Genomic DNA, 20642 nt, shown 5'->3' with positions numbered 1-20642 from the left:
AATAGTACGCTATGTCCTGATTGCTAGCACCAAGGATATATTGTAATGGCTACAGGTCATTCTGGAATGGGAGGGTACCCATGGTACATATCAGTATGAACAAGATGTTTAAATAAAAATGGGATGGAGGTCCTAAAAGCAGAATATAGCGATTTAGGAAACAAGTAGGGTCTATCCTGCGATTACTAAGTGTTGTGTTACAGTAGGAATAGCAGGATATAATCAGATGATTACATAGCTGGAGAGAGTTTTAAATTCTGGGAGACTGCAACTAGTTCAGTGGAGATGGAACCAATACAAGCTGGATGGATTGCTCCCACACATCACTCAAATTGATGGCCTTTGGTATTTGCTACTGTGGATAGGGAAGCTTTAAACTAAAACAGCAGGAAGATGGGAACCTCTACTGAAGGAAGACAAAAGCGAAAGAAACAAGGGGAAAACAAAACAAAAGACAGAATGGGGAAAAATAAGAAAAGCTGATGGGCAGAGAAAGCAAGGGTAAGATCCAAATAGGGCCTCAGTTCCTTCCACTTCATTTTGTATTAAGCGTTTAAAAGACAATTCTGAAGACCTTGTATCTTAATGCATGGAGTGTTCACAAAGTTGACGATCTTCAGCGTTTTATGCATGATGGTCTAAGCATCCAAAACTAATCAACATTGACTACTATTATCCACTTAATGCCACACTGGTGTGAAGTGAATTTGCTTGACACTGGCATCCATAAAAAGATACAGGCATCAACAAGAGGTGAAGTAAATCATTCACATGGTACATTTGACTAAAACACTGCAGCCTCAATTTTTACATTCATATACTAGGCTCAAGAATGGGTGAGGAATGAAATATTTAGAGTTTCTTCCTCCTGTCAGTTACTCATTACTTGCCAAAAGTCAGGAGTAGACGAGGTAGGGCTGCAGAGCTTGCCTCTGATTTGTGATTTGTTAGTAGTGAAACTGCCAATTTGTCACTGGCCTGCTGCTTTTAAATGTTTAGCATTACAATATGCCTGATCCAATAGTCTCAACAAGATTTGATACTTTATATTGAAGATGATGTGCCAAGTACAGATTGGGAGTATTGTTATTATAAATGACTTGGGAGTGTCTCATTGGTCACTTTTGGGCCGCTAGATCAGATTGCAAATATGTCCAATAAAGTAATGCAAGTGAGCTCGTCTCCTGTCAAGGATGTTCTCACAATGCAGTTGAAAACTACACTTTGCAGGAAGGAATGTATTGAGAATATTTGCACAAAATTATGACTAAGTCAAAACAAAAGCCAAGACAGCTGCAGAAATAACAACGTGGAGCTGGAGGAAAACAGCAGGACAGGCAGTATCAGAGGAGCAGGAAAGCTGATGTTTTAGGTCAGGACACTTCTTCAGAAATCAGGGGGTGGGGGGGGGGGCCTCTGAAATAAATAGAGGGGGGGCAAGGGGCTGGAAAGGTAGGTGGGATGGTGATGGAAGAGTGCAGGTAGGCTGTAGTGGGGACTGGTCAGTGAGGTGGGAGGGACAGATAGGTGGGGAGAAGATGGGCAGGTCAAGGAGGCAGGGATGAGAGGGAAGGTTAGTCAGGGGATGAGGAGATTTTGAAACTGGTGAAGTTCACATTGAGACCATTGGATTGTAGGCTCCCAAGGTGGAATATAAAAAGGTGCTGCTCCTCCAGTTTCCGGGTGGCGTTGTTGTGACACTGGAGGCGGCCCAGGATGGACATGTCTGCGGAGTGGGAGAATACCACCCCAAGGCCCCCTACCCTCCTTTGACTGCTTCATTTACAACTGCCATCGATTGCCTTAACCTCTCCACCCCTCTCACTCACTCCAATCTCTTCCCCCAAAGAACGTGCAGCCCTCCGCACTGACCCTAACCTCATTATCAAACCTGTGGGCAAGGAAGGTGCAGTTGGGGGCATGGTGCACTGACCTTTACATCGCCGAGGCCAGGTGCCAACTCTGACACCACATCCTTCTGCCCCCTCAATCATGACCCAACCCCTGACCATCATCTCCCAGACCATCCGTACCCTCATCACCTCAGTTGGCCTCCTGCCCACAGCCTCCAACCTCATTGTTCCCCAAACTTGCACCACCTGTTTTTATCTCCTTCCCAGAAATCCATAAACCCAGCTACCCCATTGTCTCTGCCTGCTCCTGCCCCACTGAACTTATTTCCACTTATCTTGACTATTCTCCCCCCCCCCCCCACTCCCCCACATCCAGGACACCATCCACGCCCTCTACCTCAAACACTTCCAAGTCCATGCACGCCCCCCAAACACGTCATCTTCACTATGGACATCCAATCCCTGTACACTTTCATTCCCTAGATAGCCTAGAAGTCTTCTGCTTCTTCCTCTCCCGCAGGCCCAAACAGTCCTCCTCCACCGACACCCTCATCCACTTAAATGACTGTCTTCGTCCTTATCCACAACAACCTCTCCTTCATCTCCTCCCACAGACTAAGGGGGTGGCCATGGGAACCCTCATGAGTATCTCTACACCTCCATCCAAAGACGCAAAACACCTTGCACATCTGTTGTGGTTCACTGCATCCGCTGCTCCCAATGTGGCCTCTTCTACGTCGTTGAGACCAAGTGGAGCTTCAGAGGCCGCTTTGTAGAGTGCCTGCACTCAGTTTGCAATAAAATGACAACACCTTCCAGTTGCAAACCAATTCGACTCCCCCTCTCACTCCTGGAGGACATGTCCATCCTGGGCCTCCTCCACTGTCACAACGACAGCACCCGGAAACTGGAGGAGCAGCATCTCATGTTCCACCTAGGGAACCCACAATCCAATGGTCTTTGCTCCCACCCTATCGCCCTCTCCTCCCCGACTCCTTGCCCTGTCTGTCTTCGCTCCCACCTATCCACACCTCTCACCACCACCTACCTAATCACTACCCCACCTTCCTTCCTCAGCCCCAACCATCCTCTCTCTATTCATTTCAGAGCTCTTCCCCCTCCCCCATTTCTGAAGGGTCCTGAGCCAAAACATCAGCTTTCTTACTCCTCTGATGCTGCCTAGCCTGCCGTGTTCCTCCAGCACCAGACTTATTTCAGACTCCAGCATTGGCAGTTCCTACTATCACCATAAGAACTGTAGATACTGCAAGTCAGAGATAAAAACAGAAATTTCTGGAAAAGCTCAGCCAGTCTAGCAGCATCAGTGGAGAGAAATCAGAATTCATGTTTCAGATCGAGTGACTCTTCCACTGAAATGGCAAACGGAGTTTGCAATAAACAAAGTGGCAAGGACAAGGTAAAATAGGAGAGGCTCTCAATCATCTCTTTATTACTATCACAGACATCATCTGGTAGTTGCATCCTTCACAACTTGATCTATTTGACTTGCACTGATACCACTAAGCTAGTCTTGTGGTAGAAATTAATATTCCCTCAATGAGTACACTTTTGGCCCTCGCTTCTTTCAGAACCTCATTCAATTAGTGTTCAACATGGATGCAGACTAATTGGTCATGCAAGATAGGTACGACAGGCATTTCTTTGATCTCATTTGACCTGAAGACTTCACAGGTCTGGAATCAATGAAGGTTTCAGGAACATTTCTACCCATCACATCCAATGGATCCAGCTTACCTGTGGCCTGGGACAGTCAAATGGTATAGATACAGTTCAGTCATCAAAAATCAGATCGTGCTTGATTAGTGCATGGGAAGCTTGACCAACTTAATTACCAGCACTCAAACATTAATGAAGTGGACTTTGCTGAGTAAACTGACTTGACCTACCTTGTTTTTCCCTAATGTGATGGATGGTTTATCAGTTTTAAATTAGACCCTATGCTGAACTTTGCCACAATTGCGCAGGGCTTGATAGAACCTTAGAGATAGGCTCCTTTTCAGTAAGTACAGTGTACCAACTGCAACATTATCAACAATTCAGTAGGTCGTATGATAATTATTTCTGGTGAAAGCTCTCCAAATATTAAAACAAGTTCTGGATATATTCAGTACTCAGCATGATTAGAGTTGGTATTTTGTTAGTGTGTAACTGAAATGGAAAGAGAACACCCAAGCACATTTTGCTCCTTGGGTTGAAAATGTGACCTACACGTGAAATATATAAAAGGACATTTTATTGAACTTGGGATTTGTCACTTTTACTATGTTATTGAACAATTGCATCACATTGGATACTGAGTACTGGGCTGTTCTTTCAAAACCTGATTGAAAGATTGTTGATTCATAATCTCTGCCAAAATTAGCATTATAGGTCAGGACTAAAGAAAATACATGAATGAAAAACATGCACAAGTATGAGTGAATAAACTGGAATGACAACAAAATGCTGTAGAAACTTAACATGTCAAGCATCACCTGTGTAGAGAAGTAGTTAATGCTGTCAGAATCCAGTTGTCATGGTCCACGTAGGTACCAACAATACAGGTAGAGAAGAGAAAGAGAGGCTCTGCTGAGGGAGTGTGGAGCCAAACCAAAAAGCAAAACTGAAGAGGTAATCTCTGGGTCACTATCCAAGTAAATTGACATGGGGAGCAGGGGGAAGGGGAAGCTGCTCAGAAAAGGCTGTTAAAAGGTTCAGAGCTAATAATAAGTCAGTGTATGGAAAGGGTCAGGAATCTAACACCAGGCGTGGCAGTCTTTTTTGGGTCAGGGGTGGGGAGAAGGAAGTGCAGATTGAAATTGGCAGGTACAAGGATGTTGATATTGGAAATGTGGCTGCAAGGGTACCTGGATTGGTAACTAAATATCAAAGGATACACGTCCCAGCTAAAACGAATCAGACTGAGTCAAGGTAACTGTAAGAGACACTAGTGAAGAGCTGCCAGAGTTGGTTGGAAGGGGAGACCAGCAGGGAAGACAATGGAGCAACCATGGCAGGAGGGGGCGGTGGTGAGAGAGTAATTGAGAGGCACTGCAGAAATTCATTCCAAGGAAGAAAAAGATGCTAAGGAGAGGATGAGGCAACCATGACAGACGATGGAGTAAAGGACAGCATTAAAAACAAAACAAAGCAATGTGACAATTAGTGGGAAGCCAGAGGATTGGAAAGTCTTGAAAAACTGTAACAGGATAACTAAAAAAGCAAAAGGCAGGGGAGAAGATGAAATGTGTGCGTAAGCTAGCTAGTATAAAAGATTGCAAGAGTTTTATTTAGGTATCCAAAGAACCCAAGAGAGAGTCAAGAGTGGACATTGAACCATGAGAATGAGGCTGGAGAAGAAGTAATGTGGAACAAAAAAGCAGAGGAACTGAACAGTGCTATGTATTAGGTTGCAGTGAAAGACACCAACAACATACCACAGCCAATAAACTCATCTGTCCTTTGACTATCATTAAGGACAAGGTGCTAGGAGATGGAAGGTCTGAAGGCAGATAAATTACCTGAAACAGATGGATTAAAATCCATAATCCTGAAGGAGATAGGGGAGGAGCCTGGAGAAACATAGAACATAGAACAGTACAGCACAGAACAGGCCCTTCAGCCCACAATGTTGTGCCGACCATTGATCCTCATGTATGCACCCTCAAATTTCTGTGACCATATACATGTCCAGCAGTTTCTTAAATGACCCCAATGACCTTGCTTCCACAACTGCTGCTGGCAACGCATTCCATGCTCTCACAACTCTGTGAGAAACATCTGTGGTGATCTTTTAGGAACCACAGGGAGGGTGTCAGAGGACCAGAAAACAGTGACTGTAAAGGAGACAGAAGACAGGAAACTATAGACCAGTTAGTCTGAACTTTGTCGCTGGTAAGATTTTACAGTCCATTGTTAAGATTGAGATTGCTGAGTACTTGGTAAAATATGGCCAAGTCAGCAGAGATTCACCACGGGCAGTCATGCCTGACAAAGCTATTAAATTCAAGAATTATTAGTATTATTTGAGGCACTAATGAGCAAATTAGATAAAAACGAGCACGAGCAGACATCAGAGTCAGATATGTACAACACAGAAACAGACCTGTCAGTCCAACGTGGCCATACTGACCAGATAGCCAAGATTAATCTCATCCCATATCCCTCTAAATACTTCCTATGCATATACCTATCCAGATGCCTTTTACATATGGTACGGTCATCAGCTGCGGACATAGATACACCTCTGCAGGAAAAAGTTGCCCCTTTAGGTCCCCTCTCACCTTAAACGGTATGCCTTCTAGTTTGAGGCTCCTCTACCCCAGGGAAAAGACAATTCCTATTCACCCTATCCATGCCCTTCACGATTCTATAGATCGAAGGTCATCCCTCAGTCTTTAATGCTCCAGGGAAAGCGGCCCCAGCCTATTCAGCCACGCCCAATTAGGTCCAACCCTCCAGCGCAGGCAACATCATTGTAAATCTTTTCTGAATGCTTTCAAGTTTCACAATATTCAGCAAGGCGTTCGATAAGGTTCCCCACAATAGGCTATTGCACAAAATGCTGAGGAATGGAATTGTGGGGAGATATAGCCGTTTGGATCGGAAATTGGCTTGCTGAAAGAAGACAGAGGGTGGTAGTTGATGGGAAATGTTCATCCTGGAGACCAGTTACTAGTGGTGTACCACAACGGTCGGTGTTGGGTCCACTGCTGTTTGTCATTTATGAAAGTCATCTGGATGAGGGTGTAGAAGGATGGGTTAGTAAATTTGCAGACGACACTAAGGTCGGTGGAGTTGTGGACAGTGATAAAGGATGCTGTAGGTTGCAGAGAGACATAGATAAGCTGCAGAGCTGGGCTGAGAGGTAGCAAATGGAGTTTAATGCAGACAAGTGAGGTGATGCCCTTTGGTAGGAGTAACCGGAAGGGAAAGTACTGGGCTAATGGTAAGATTCTTAGTAGTGTAGATAAGTAGAGAGATCTCTGTGTCCATGTACACAGATCCTTGAAATTTGCCACCCAGGTTGACAGGGCTGTTAAGGCGGCATACAGTGTTTTAGCTTTTATTAATAGAGGGACCGAGTTCCGGAACCAAGAGGTTATGGTGAAGCTGTACAAAACTCTGGTGTGGCCGCACTTGGAGTATTGTGTACAGTTCTGGTCACCGCATTATAAGAAGGATGTGGAAGCTTTGGAAAGGATGCAGAGGAGATTTACTAGGATGTTGCCTGTTATGGAGGGAAGGTCTTACGAGGAAAGGCTGAGGGACTTGAGGCTGTTTTCGATAGAGCAAAGAAGGTTGAGAGGTGACTTAAATGAAACACAAAATAATCAAAGGGTTAGATAGGGAGAGCCTTTTTCCTAGGATGTGACGGTGAGCACGAGGGGGCATAGCTTTAAATTGAGGGGTGAAGATATAGGACAGATGTCAGAGGTAGTTTCTTTACTCAGTAGTAAGGGAATGGAACGCTTCGCCTGCAACGTAGTAGATTTGCCAACTTTAGGTACATTTAAGTCGCCATTGGATAAGCATATGGATGTACATGGAATAGTGTAGGTTAGATGGGCTTCAGATTGGTACGACAGGCCGGCACAACATTGAGGGCCGAAGGGCCTGTACTGTGCTGTAATGTTCTATAGCAGCAAGACCAGAAACGAATGCAGTATTTCGAAAGTGGCCTCACCGATGTCCGGTACAGCCATAACGTGACCTTACAACTTCTACATGCAATGAACTATTAGAGGCAAGCGTATCAAATGCTGTCTTCTTTGCAAGTAGACAGGGTAATCTGCTTTCAAGGAACTATGAAACTGTACCCCAAGGTCTTTGTTGGGCAACACTCCCCAGGGCCTTATCAGTAAGGTGCACAACTTCTGCCCTGATTTGTCCTGTCAAAATGCACCTCACATTTTCTACATTTTTGGGCTGTGGGCAATGCCAGGATTCAGCAGCATGCTAACTGTTGTCAAGGGAGCAGCTGGCATTCGCTGAGCTGACTCAAGCTATCTGACTTGAGTGGCAGAAAAATTCCTGCTGGCAGGAAAACAAATGAGAGCCAATACGGAGTAATGGGGCCAATTGATGTTCACTGGTCATTTTGATTCATACTTAAAGATGAATAATGTGGCTAAACGCATAATAGTACTGGTTTTCTTCAGTGCCATTGGGATCAAGTCCTCCATGATTCTAAAGAGTCTGGTGCAACCAGGAAAACCCACAGAAGACAATACAAGAGCGGTGTGAAGTGTTGGGAAGCTATTTTGCACCAAAAAAAAAAAAATCAATGATCATGGAACTTTTCTGTTTTTACATTGTACAGCATGAGGGAGAGTCCATTGCCCAATCCATGACTGCTTTAAAGAGAGCAGTGCAAAGTTGCAATTTCTGAAGGTTGCTCCAAGAAGCTTTGTGGGATCATTTGTGACCTGACACAAAGCGAAAGCCAAATCAATGGAAACACGAGGTCCGAATTTCAAAGCAGTTTTTGAAGTTTCTACCCTGATGGATTTGGCCACCAGCGAACCAACACAGTGGATTGATGATGCCCAAATGCATAGAGTAGCAGAAACAGTGTGGTAACAAGGAATAAAAGTGTCGGACTCGAGAAGTCCAGTGCTGCTGATGTAAGCAAGTGGGTCATGTTGTCCTAAATTGCCCAGATCAATTCAAACAAGAGAAGGGGTGCCAAAAGGTGATAATTCAGAAAATAAGACACGTTGTAAGTCAGGGAGTAGACTGGGAGTCAGCCAGGTCCTCACAAGAAGCAAAAGACCCAAAGTCAGCAGTTAAACAACTGGTCAGTTTGGGATGGAGATGACGGCCTCTAATCCAGGAAGAAACCAGAAATTAAGACAGTAAAGATGGAAGTGGATATAGAAGCAGCGGCGTCTGATTCCTGAAATCAATGTAATTGAGAAAAGTTAGAGGCTCTGCCAGTAAAGCCTGCCAAGATCTCACTACAGACATACATAGAACAAGTAATGCCACCGAAGGATTACATCCTCATAAACATAGAACTAAGAGGCCAGTATACGAAACCGCCTGTGTGCTGAAAGGCATTATTCAGACGTTCCTGCTTACAGAAATTAAAGTTAATTGGGGCCTGGTTAATAGACTGGCCAACTCAAAAATGAGTCTTCAAGAAATTTTGGGTATGTGTAAGGAGATCTTCTAGGAAATCCTGGAGGAAAACAGAAGGTATAGAAATTAAAATCTCCATTGCAGCATCATCCTCGTTCAAGGAATCTGAAAGAGTGACCAGTACCATAACATCATCTGGCCTAAAGTGAAGGTGAACTATAATGGCTGGTGAATGACGGTTTTGGAACCAGTAACTACTAGAGAATGGCCCACTCCAGTGCTCTGGTCTTCAAGAAATGGCAAAGTGATTTGTGATGGCTTTAAGGTTACAGTCAAACCTGGACACAAATCAATATCCACTTTGAAACACTGAGGACCTGTTCAGTGGAAAGAAATTCTTGAAATAGAGAAAAGGATCTGTTGCAGGTCTACTTGCAGATAGGAGGGGCCAAAGATAGTGACAGGGGACTGCTCCACAACAAGTGACTGCTTTTTGGCATCACATCAGTACCAACTTCATCCCAGAGGGCCATGAATCAAATTAAGTACATTGCCAGGTGTCCAGTGATGTGCAGGATTTGTATGATCCCACTGCATGATTTTTGGTAACTGGATCCTCCAAAACAGCAGCACTTGAAGAAACTCTAAAATGTTGGAGGAACGAAGCCCACAACTTCAAGGGAGAAATGACTTTTCCTTAAAAGCCTCCACAGAATACTTAGGCCGTGTGATCAATGGCAAGATATACAAGGAAACAAAAGGTTATCATGAGGGCCCCTTCGACTAGGCAAGATGTCTCAACTGAGATTCTCCTCGGGACTTGTAAATGACTAAAGTAATATGCTTGATCTGGCAACCGTATTAAAAACCCTTATTCAGTTACTGGGAAAAGGACTGGAAATAGACCCAGGAATATCAGAGGGCTTAACAGGTGAAGAAAGCCCTTAAAAAAGATCAGAAATATTGACTCATTGACCCAAATTTACCATTGCAGTTGGGATGCAATGCATTCCCTTATGGGGTTTTGCACTATACTGTTACACATCTTGCAGCATGGAGAGGCAAGTGCATTGCATTTGCATCGAAATCACTAATAAAAAAAAGGGAGGAAAAGTATACTGTTGATGTGTTTGGCATTAAAAAGTTCACCATTTCTTTTACAACAGACCACAGGCTACTAACCTGTATACAGGAGTACTGTCAATGGAGGCAGCACGCTCACAGAGATGGGTACTTTCAGCCTACTCAAATGGAATCAGATACCAATAGGTGGAGGAGCAGGACAAATGCAGATGCTTTGACAAGATTACCATGACTGGGAAATAAAGCATGTTCTTGACCAGAACACAAAAATTATATGTTTTTGCACGAAGATAAAAGGTATCAGCGGTCAATAAGGTGCAGAACAATGCAGTCTTGAGCCTTTTAAACTTAATTATAAGGAAGGACTCATCATAGAAACTGTTCAGAATTATACCCTTACCTGATCAGGAGGTGAGAACTGTCTTTATCAGATGGGTGTTTGACATATGGAATGAGGTATTTTGCCAAGATAAGGGAAGGTGGTAGAAGAAGTGTACCAAGAGCACCCCAGTGTTGTACGAATGCAGGAGATAGCCAGGAGCTACTTCTAGTGGTTGAATGTGTGCTCAGATTAATGAGACAGTGGGATCATACAAATCCTGCACATTAGTAAGGAAGGCATTCCTGTCACCCTTTCACCCATGAGAAAGGCCTTCATCACTGTGACAGCAGATTTATTATAGGTTTGTGGGACCAAAAGAGAGACAGATGTTACTCGTGGTGCTGGTCATGAAGTGGGCATCAGCGGAGCAAGATAGACTGACTGGATGAAATATTTGTTCAGGGTTCCCAAACCCAGCAAGTACCAAGTGACAATGGTCCACGAGCTTGAGGTAAGTGGAGTCAGACATACAGGGTGTTGAACAGATGGCTTGCCTTCATTGACCAATATGTTGTGTACAGAAGTAGGGAGGTCATGTTGTGGCTGCACTGGACTTCAGTGAGGCCACTTTTAGAATACAGCATGCAATTATGATTTCCCTGTTGTAGAAAACATTGTTAAACTTGAAAGGGCTTAGAAAAGATTTACAAGGATGTTACCAAGGTTGGAGAGTTTGCATTATAGGGAAGAGGCTGATTGGCTGACCCCTGCAGCAGAGGGTGAGGGGTAACCTTGTGGAGGTTTATAAAAAAAAATCACCAGCAACATGGATAGTGTGAATAGCCAAGGACTTTTTCCCCAGGATAGATGGTAGAGGTTTAAGATGAGAGAGGGGAATGATTTAAAACAGACCTAAGGAGCAACTTTTTCATGCAGAGGATGGCCACAGGAGGCCGAGAGTGCACCTGTCTCTCATGATACATGGCACCAGCATGCTGAGCTCCGCTGAAACCAGAAATGTCAAAACCAGCGAGAAGGCAACAGGCAGCCACACAGTGAAACAGACAGGAAGGGACATGTTTGCAGAACTCCAGACGATTCCAGAGGTCTAGGAGACCACACTAGAGAAGATGCCTGATGTGGAGATAGTCTACAAGGAATTGCCAAACCCTGGGATGTTCATCATGTCAAAACAGAAGAGTCATTTTCTTATTCCTTATTTCTGATGTTGTATATAAGCTAGTTACAACACTCACTGTAGTTATAATTGTTGGATGCAGATGGGGTGGCACGGTGGCTCAGTGGTTAGCACTGCTTCCTCAGTGCACCAGGGACCCAGGTTCAATTCCACTCTTGGACGACCGTGTGTGTTGAGTTTGCACGTTGTCCCCATGTCTGCATGGGTTTCCGCCGGGTGTTCTGGTTTCCTCCCACAGTCCAAAGATGCGCAGGCTAGGTGGACTGGCCATGCTATATTGCCCATAGCGTTCAGGTATGTGTAGATTAGGTAGGATGCTAAGGATCAGCATGGACTTGTTGGGCCAAAGGGCCTGTTTCCACACGTAGGGATTCCATGATCTTCTGTGAACAGGAGTATGGAAACAAAGCGGGTGGGGTGAAGGGTCTAGGGCCGAAATGTCAGTTTTGTGCTCCTAAGATGCTGCTTGGCCTACTGTGTTCATCCAGCTCCACACTTTGTTATTGGGGGTTACATATTTTGTTGTGTAGCGTTGTTCCTTTAAGAGAGTGGGGCAGGTTACTCAGCACAGGAGCTAGGAGAAGAGTCTAAGTTCAACTGAGGAGCTGAGATGATACATAAAATAAGTATTGCTTGTTCTATTTCACCCGGCAGAAGGCAGAGAGCAGGGAATAAATGACTTCTTCAAACAAAAAAAAAAGGCAGACAGTCTAAAGACACAAACGTTGCTAGGAAAAAAGAGGCATAGACTCTTTCCTACAAGGGAAAGGCTTTGAAAATCTGAAACAGTACGTGACTGGGGTCTTCATTCAAGATTGTCTTAAGGTTAACATGCAGGTTCAGTTGGCAGTTCCAAAGGCAAATGCAAAGTTGGCATTTGTTTCATGAGGACTAAACTACAACAGCAGAGATGTATGCTGAGGCTGTAGAAGGCTCTGTTAAAGCTACATTTGGATGTTAAGAGTAGAGTTGGGACCTACATCTAAAAGATATGCTGGCTTAGGATATGGGTTAGAGATGGTTTAGAAGAACGATCCAGGACTGAATGCCTTGTCACATGAGGAGTGTTTGAGAATTCAGGATCTGTATTTGATTGAGTTTAAAAGGATTAGGTTGGGGGGATGATTTCATTGATACTTACAGAATACCAAAAGGCCTGGATGCAGTGGGTGTGGAGAAGAGGTTGCCACCTGTAGGACAGAGTAGAACACAAGGGCACAGCCTCAAAAGCAAAGGACCCTTTAAAACTGTGGAGAAATTTCTTCAGCCAGAGGATGGTTCATCCGTAGAGCTCACTGCAGCAGTGAACTGTGAAAGCCATTAAGACAGAGACAGATAGATTCTCTGTTAGCAAGGGGATTAAGGGTTATTGGAAGAAAGCAGAAGAGATCTGACTGAGAAACAGAAGCCATGTTTAAATGGCACAGCAGACTCAATGGGGAGAATGAGCTAAAGCTATTCTTATAACTTAAGCTCTTATGGTCCAACTGCTGAGTTTATCCAGCAATTTCAGATTTCCAACATCCACAGCAGATTGCTTTTAACTGAATGATCGGGACAGTTTGTAACACTCAGTATAAATAAACTTGATGAAAAGTTGGTGATATCAATCAGCTAAAGAAAAACTTAAATAATTGAATTGTCTTGATATTACAGAGAACTGAAATAAGCATTAAGGAAGTGTTACATCTTATAGAATGGCACTTCTTGAGAAAGAATCTAGAACTGGGGGCCATTTTAAAAATTAAGTCAACCATTTAAGACACTGATAAGACTATTCCTTACACGGTCTTTCTTTGGGACTTTCTTCCTCAAAGAGAAGTGAAAGCAAAGGTTTTGAATGTCTTTAAAGACAGAGACAGATTCTTGATAAGCAAGGGGTTAAAAATGTTTTCCGTAAATAGGAGCATCATACTTTTGGATTAGGTATGATCTTACTGAACTGAGGTAAGCACAAGGGGCTGTGTGTTCTAAATATGCATATTTTTATGCAATTAAGATGAGAGGAGGACAAGAAAGGTTAGTAATGGAGTTAATTAAAATATTGCCCTTGCTCTTTCAAAAGAAAAACATTTTCCAGATTGTAGATTGCAGCAATCTACAAAGTTACTTAATTCGCATGTATAAAAACTAATCAGACACTCTACTCACTTTCCCTGTTCTGAAATCATTACCGAGGTGGTCATTGTTTTCCGCTAAAAGTAAATAAATTACTCAGTTGAGGATAATTTTATTGCAATACCCAATCTTGTGAACATGTCAACAATCATCACAGGCTCCCTGAATCTCCTAACAGACAGTATTGTGGGAGTACCACAGTACTCTCATGTTCAGTACTCACACAGTACCTACCCACCACAAATGTTCTGTGATAATGGGAACTGCAGATGCTGGAGAATCCAAGATAACAAAAAGTGTGGAGCTGGAGGAACACAGCAGGCCAAGCAGCATCAGATGAGCTGTGTTCATCCAGCTCCACATTTTGTTATCACCACAAATGTTCTGCTTGTTCATAAAAGCAGCTCTGGTTACTTTCCAAGAGCAAATATACATCAGGACATTTGGGGAAAAAATGGTTTTGTCAGTGAGGCCTGCATTTCAAGTTAATTTTTAATGAAACTTGAGTCAAAGCTTATTTTTATTGCTCACGCAATAGCATGCCTAGATTTGAATGTGTAATGGGTGGCACAGTGCCTCAGTAGTTAGCACTGTTGCCTCACAGTGCCAGAGGCCCAGATTCAAGTGTACCCTCGGACGACTGTGTGGAGTTCGCACATTCTCCCTGAGGTCTGCGTGGGTTTTGTCCGGATGCGCCGGTTTCCTCCCACAGTCCAAAGACGTGCATGCTAACATGCCCGTAGTATTTAGGGATGTGTAGATTAGGTGGATTATAGACTGGGTCAGATGCTCCGAGGATCAGCATGGACTTGTTGGGCCTGTTTCCACACTGTAGGGATTCTACTCTATTCTGATATAGTATGTATATTATCATAGCCAAACCCAGTCCCACCACTACTGCATTGTAATAAGCAAAAGAGGCCAATTGTAGCCTTAAATATTCAATATCATTGGTGATGTTGTCCAGGACAAAGCATTAATTGCTGCTACTCAACATAGGAATAGAACTAAATCTTTTTAACAACACTGCCCAATAAAAACGTGCTAATCTCAATTTCAAATTACTTCATTTATGATCTTTACATAAGAAATTCCACTATCATTAGTCTAGCTTATATGCGACTGTCACTTTTTAAACTATAGTGATCAACTGACCTCGGAAACTCACTTGTATCAAACTGCTGCAGAAAACAGACCTGGAAATGCATCTGCACCACATTACTTGCAGTCAAAAAGATTGCTCATCTCATCTTCTTTAGAGCAAGTTGAGATGGGCAATAAATGCTGGCCTTGCACAAGATACCCACAATTCAAAAATAAGTCTGAACAGCTAATCTTCAAAAAAAGTGAAAAGGTTTTCTACAACCCTTAACATGAAAATATATTTTGAGCATCAGCTAACCAAATTATCTAGTACAAATTTTAACCTATTGAATACTTAACACATCAGGTTTATAAATATTAAGCAATTTATGTTTAGAAGTGTTAAATCAAAGAACTCGTGATTCATTTATTGTTGGCAAACCAACAATAAATTGTCCTTCTAAAAGTGATCTAAAATGATGACAATTACAAGTCACTTTTTAGAAAGAACTGGAAGCGCTTCAAAGGCCTTATTAAAAATCATAATCAAGAGCAAAATCCATTTGTATCTCGACCAGCCATAAAGGCTAAATTGGGCAAGGTCAAATTTCCTCCTACAGGCTTTCAACCTGATTGGTTTCGAGGATAAAAAGGTTGCTTACTGCCTCCTTCTTCAGAGCAATTTGAAATGGGTAATAAATGGGTCACCATGGACATTATCAAATGCAATTTCGAATCATTTTAATTTCAATTCTCAGCCTTGGCTAGAACCTCTTTCAGTTCCACTTGACTAGACTGAGAAATCTAACTTTGAAACAATTCACCCACAAATCCTTCCTAATTCACGTTCCAACATAAGTAGTCACTCTGGACATAACGAGGCATAACTGGAAAACCGGGTTCGTTCAACTATCAATAAAATTCAGCACATTTCCAAAACTTCCTTTTGGCAATATTAGCTCAATATAAAACCAGTTCACAATACCCTCCAGCTTTTCATCTCTGAGATGTATTACGAACTACGTGTTCTCCACAGTCTGTGAAACTTTCACAATTATTTTACGGAACAGTTCTCTTACCTCATAAAAAGCCTGAACCATTTCCACTAGAACCCACTGCTGCCCGATCGCCATCTTGTTACCAAATAACAGCTGACTGCATGAAAAATGGAATAATCAGAAACATACGCATGCGCACTTACGCAAGCCAGTTCAAGAAGGCGGCTGCCATCGTTGATATGGTCACCAACTCCAATCACGTGGTGCTCACCAATAATCAGCTGATTCCGGGAACACATTTAATTAAGGAATGACAAAGTGTGGAGCTGGATGAATATAGCATGCCAAGCAGCATCTTAGGAGCACAAAAGCTGACATTTCGGGCCGAAACCCTTCATCAGAAAAGTTCTAGGGCTGAAACGTCAGCTTTTGTGCTCCTAAGATGCTGCTTGGCCTGCTGTGTTCATCCAGCTCCACACGTTGTTATCTTGGATTCTTCAGCATCTGCAGTTCCCATTATCTCTGATCACAAATTTACTTAGCACTGCTGTCTTTGTCAAACAATTTAAAAAACTGAACAAAAATTGTGTAATAAAGGCAAACTACAGCAGCTGCTGGAAATCTAAAATAAATTAGATGTTCCTTTGGAGAAAGTGAAGTGACCAGCCAGGCATTTGCTTTTGTTCTAAAAGATACAACCTCCTCCAATTAATCACAGCTCTTGCAGATGTTTAAATAACCGTCACTCACGTCATGATCCTTTAAAAACACCACTTACAGTTTGAGACAGCCAATAAATGAGCCACAGTCAAATGAGCCGGTGAGCCTTATGTCTGTTAGAACATAGAACATAGAACATTGAACAGTACAGCACAGAACAGGCCCTTCAGCCCACAATGTTGTGCCGACCATTGATCCTCATGTATGCACCCTCAAATTTCTGTGACCATATACATGTCCAGCAGTCTCTTAAATGACCCCAATGACCTTGCTTCCACAACTGCTGCTGGCAACGCATTCCATGCTCTCACAACTCTCTGCGTAAAGAACCTGCCTCTGACATCCCCTCTATACTTTCCACCAACCAGCTTAAAACTATGACCCCTCGTGCTAGCCATTTCTGCCCTGGGAAATAGTCTCTGGCTATCAACTCTATCTATGCCTCTCATTATCTTGTATACCTCAATTAGGTCCCCTCCTCCTCCTTTTCTCCAATGAAAAGAGACCGAGCTCAGTCAACCTCTCTTCATAAGATAAGCCCTCCAGTCCAGGCAGCATCCTGGTAAACCTCCTCTGAACCCTCTCCAAAGCATCCACATCTTTCCTATAATACGGCGACCAGAACTGGACGCAGTATTCCAAGTGCGGTCTAACCAAAGTTTTATAGAGCTGCAACAAGATCTCACGACTCTTAAACTCAATCCCCCTGTTAATGAAAGCCAAAACACCATATGCTTTCTTAACAACCCTGTCCACTTGGGTGGCCATTTTAAGGGATCTATGTATCTGCACACCAAGATCCCTCTGTTCCTCCACGCTGCCAAGAATCCTATCCTTAATCCTGTACTCAGCTTTCAAATTCGACCTTCCAAAATGCATCACCTCGCATTTATCCAGGTTGAACTCCATCTGCCACCTCTCAGCCCATCTCTGCATCCTGTCAATATCCCGCTGCAGCCTACAACAGCCCTCTACACTGTCAACGACACCTCCGACCTTTGTGTCGTCTGCAAACTTGCTGACCCATCCTTCAATTCCCTCGTCCAAGTCATTAATAAAAATTACAAACAGTGGAGGCCCAAGGACAGAGCCCTGTGGAACTCCACTCACCACTGACTTCCACGCAGAATATTTTCCTTCTACTACCACTCGCTGTCTTCTGTTGGCCAGCCAATTCTGTATCCAAGCAGCTAAGTTCCCCTGTATCCCATTCCTCCTGACCTTCTGAATGAGCCTACCATGGGGAACCTTATCAAATGCCTTACTGAAGTCCATATACACCACATCCACAGCTCGACCCTCATCAACCTTTCTAGTCACATCCTCAAAAAACTCGATAAGGTTTGTAAGGCATGACCTACCCCTCACAAAGCCGTGTTGACTGTATTTGATCAAGCCATGCTCTTCCAGATGGTCATAAATCTTATCCCTCAGAATCCTTTCTAACACGTTGCAGACGACAGACGTGAGACTTACCGGTCTATAATTGCCGGGGATTTCCCTATTTCCTTTCTTGAAGAGAGGAATTACATTTGCCTCTCTCCAGTTCCCAGGTACGACTCCAGTGGAGAGCGAGGATGCAAAGATCTTCGCAAGTGGCGAAGCAATTGCATTTCTCGCTTCCCAAAGCAGCCGAGGACAAATCTGATCCGGGCCTGGCGACTTGTCAATCTTAATGTTTGACAAAATTTTCAGCACATCAGCTTCCTCTATCTCTATCCATTCCAGCATGCACACCTGCTCTTCAAAGGTTTCATTCACTACAAAGTTCGTTTCTTTCGTAAAGACAGAAGCAAAAAACTCATTTAGGGCTTCCCCTACCTCCTCAGGCTCCACACACAAGTTCCCTATGCTATCTCTGATCGGCCCTACTCTTTCTTTGACCATTCTCTTATTCCTCACGTAAGTGTAAAATGCCTTTGTGTTTTCCCGGATTCCTTCTGCCAAGCCTTTCTCGTGCCCCCTCCTGGCTCTCCTCAGACCATTTTTGAGCTCCTTCCTTGCCTGCATGTAATCCTCTCTAGCTGAACTTGACCCTAGCTTCCTCCACCTTATGTAAGCTACCTTCTTCCTTTTCACTAGAAGCTCCACCACTCTCGTCATCCAAGGTTCCTTAATCTTACCCCTTCTTGCCTGTCTCAGAGGGACATATTTACTCATCACTCCCAACAACTGTTCCTTAAACCGTCTCCACATGTCTATAGTTCCCTTACCATGGAACAACTGCTCCCAGTCCATGCTTCCTAACTCATGTCTAATCGCATCATAGTTTCCTCTTCCCCAATTAAATATCCTCCCATTCTGCCTAATCCTCTCCTTCTCCATAGCTATGTAGAATGTGAGGCAGTTATGGTCACTATCACCAAAATGCTCTCCCACCACAAGATCTGATACCTGCCCCGGCTCGTTTCTGAGCACCAAGTCTAGAATGGCCTCTCCCCTCGTCGGCCTGTCAACGTACTGTGTTAGGAAACCCTCCTGAACACACCTTACAAAAACAGCTCCATTCAAATCTTCTGCTCGAAGGAGGTTCCAATCAATATTAGGAAAGTTAAAGTCACCCATTACAACAACCCTACTGCGTGCACACTTTTCCAAAATCTGTCGACCTATGCTTTCTTCAATCTCCCTGCTGCTATTGGGGGGCCTGTAGTAAACCCCTAACGAGGTGTCTACTCCCTTGCTGTTCCTAATTTCCACCCATACTGACTCAGTAGGCAGATCTTCCTCGACAAAGGAAGCTTCTGTAGCTGTGATACCCTCTCTGATTAGTAGTGCTACACCCCCTCCTCTTTTTCCCCCCTCCCTATTCTTTTTAAATGTTCTAAACCCTGGAACATCCAGCAACCATTCCTGCCCATGAGAAACCCATGCCTCTGTTATGGCCACAACATCATAGCACCAGGTACTGATCCATGCTCTAAGTTCATCACTTTTATTCCTGATACTCCTTGCATTAAAGCAAACACACTTGAACCGATCCCTTGGTTCCTTCCCAGGAAAATCCTTTCCACTAGCTGGTCTACCTCTTGCTACTGCCTCACCTGCATCAACGCTCACCTCCCTGGCACCAGGGAGGCAAAGTTATAGGAAAAGTTTTGGAAAGGATTATAAGAGATAGGATTTATCATCATCTAGCAAGCAACAATTTGATTGGAGATAGTCAGCATGGATTCGTCAACGGCAGGTCATGTCTCACTAACCTCATTGAGCTTTTTGAGAAGGTGGCCAAGCATGTGGATGTGGGAAGGGCAGTTGACGTGGTGTGCGTGGACTTCAGTAAAGCCTTTGATAAGGTTCCACATGGTAGGCTGTTAGAGAAAATACAGAGCCATGGGATTGAGGGAGATTTAGCAGTTTGGATTAGAAACTGGCTTTCTGTAAGAAGGCAACAAGTGGTGGTTGATAGAAAATATTCAGCCTGTGGTGTGGACTAGTGGTGTGCCTCAAGGATCTGTTTTGGGACTACTGCTGTTTGTCATTTTTATAAATGACTTGGACGCAGGCATTGGTGGATGGGTTAGTATGTTTGCAGATGACACTAAAGTCGGTGGAGTGGTGGACAGTGTGGAAGAATGTTGCAGGGAGACTTGGGTAAACTGCAGAATTGGGCCGAAAGGTGGCAAATGGAGTTTAATACGGATAAATGTGAGGTGATTCACTTTGGGAGGAATAATAGGAAGGCAGAATACCAGGTCAATGGAAAGATTCTCAGTACTGTGGATGTGCAGAGGGATCTTGATGTCCATGTATATAGATCCCTGAAAGTCGCCACCCAGGTTGATAGTGCTGTTAAGAAGGCTTACGGTGGGTTAGGTTTTATTGGTAGAGGGATTGAGTTCCAGAGCCGTGATGTCATGCTGCAACTGCACAAAACGCTATTGCAGCCTCATTTGGAATATTGCGTACAGTTCTAGTCGCCCGATTACAGGAAGGATGTGGAAGCATTGGAAAAGGTGCAAAGGAGATTTACCAGGATGTTGCCTGGTCTGGAGCGCAGGCCCTATGAAGAAAGGCTGAGGGACTTGGGTCGCTTCTCATTTTCCATCCCCACCCTTGCCTGCCTTCCGGAGAGACCACTCTCTCTGTGACTCCCTTGTCCGCTCCACACTCCCCTCCAACCCCACCACACCCGGCACCTTCCCCTGAAACCGCAGGAAGTGCCACACTTGCCCCCACACCTC

At 43.8% G+C, this 20642-nt stretch overlaps 1 protein-coding gene across 3 annotated transcripts in view; it reads right to left on the bottom strand.

The window, feature by feature from the left end:
- sptlc1 (serine palmitoyltransferase, long chain base subunit 1) overlaps window positions 1-15892 on the bottom strand; it is an 87890-nt gene extending 71998 nt beyond the window's left edge. For all 3 annotated transcript variants that reach the window (XR_007247122.2, XM_048526685.1, XM_059644594.1), the window contains exon 1: window positions 15820-15892. Coding sequence is in view for 2 of the 3 variants with exons in the window: in XM_048526685.1 (XP_048382642.1) it covers window positions 15820-15873 (54 nt within the window). In the remaining variant the exon portion in view is untranslated. The remainder of the gene's footprint in view (window positions 1-15819) is intronic.
- Window positions 15893-20642: the final 4750 nt, after the last annotated feature.

Source organism: Stegostoma tigrinum, chromosome 3, assembly GCF_030684315.1.
Source record: "Stegostoma tigrinum isolate sSteTig4 chromosome 3, sSteTig4.hap1, whole genome shotgun sequence".
NCBI lineage: Eukaryota > Metazoa > Chordata > Chondrichthyes > Orectolobiformes > Stegostomatidae > Stegostoma > Stegostoma tigrinum.
The sequence above is the reverse complement of the archived record's forward strand: the minus strand, read 5'-3'. Positions and strand labels throughout refer to the sequence as shown.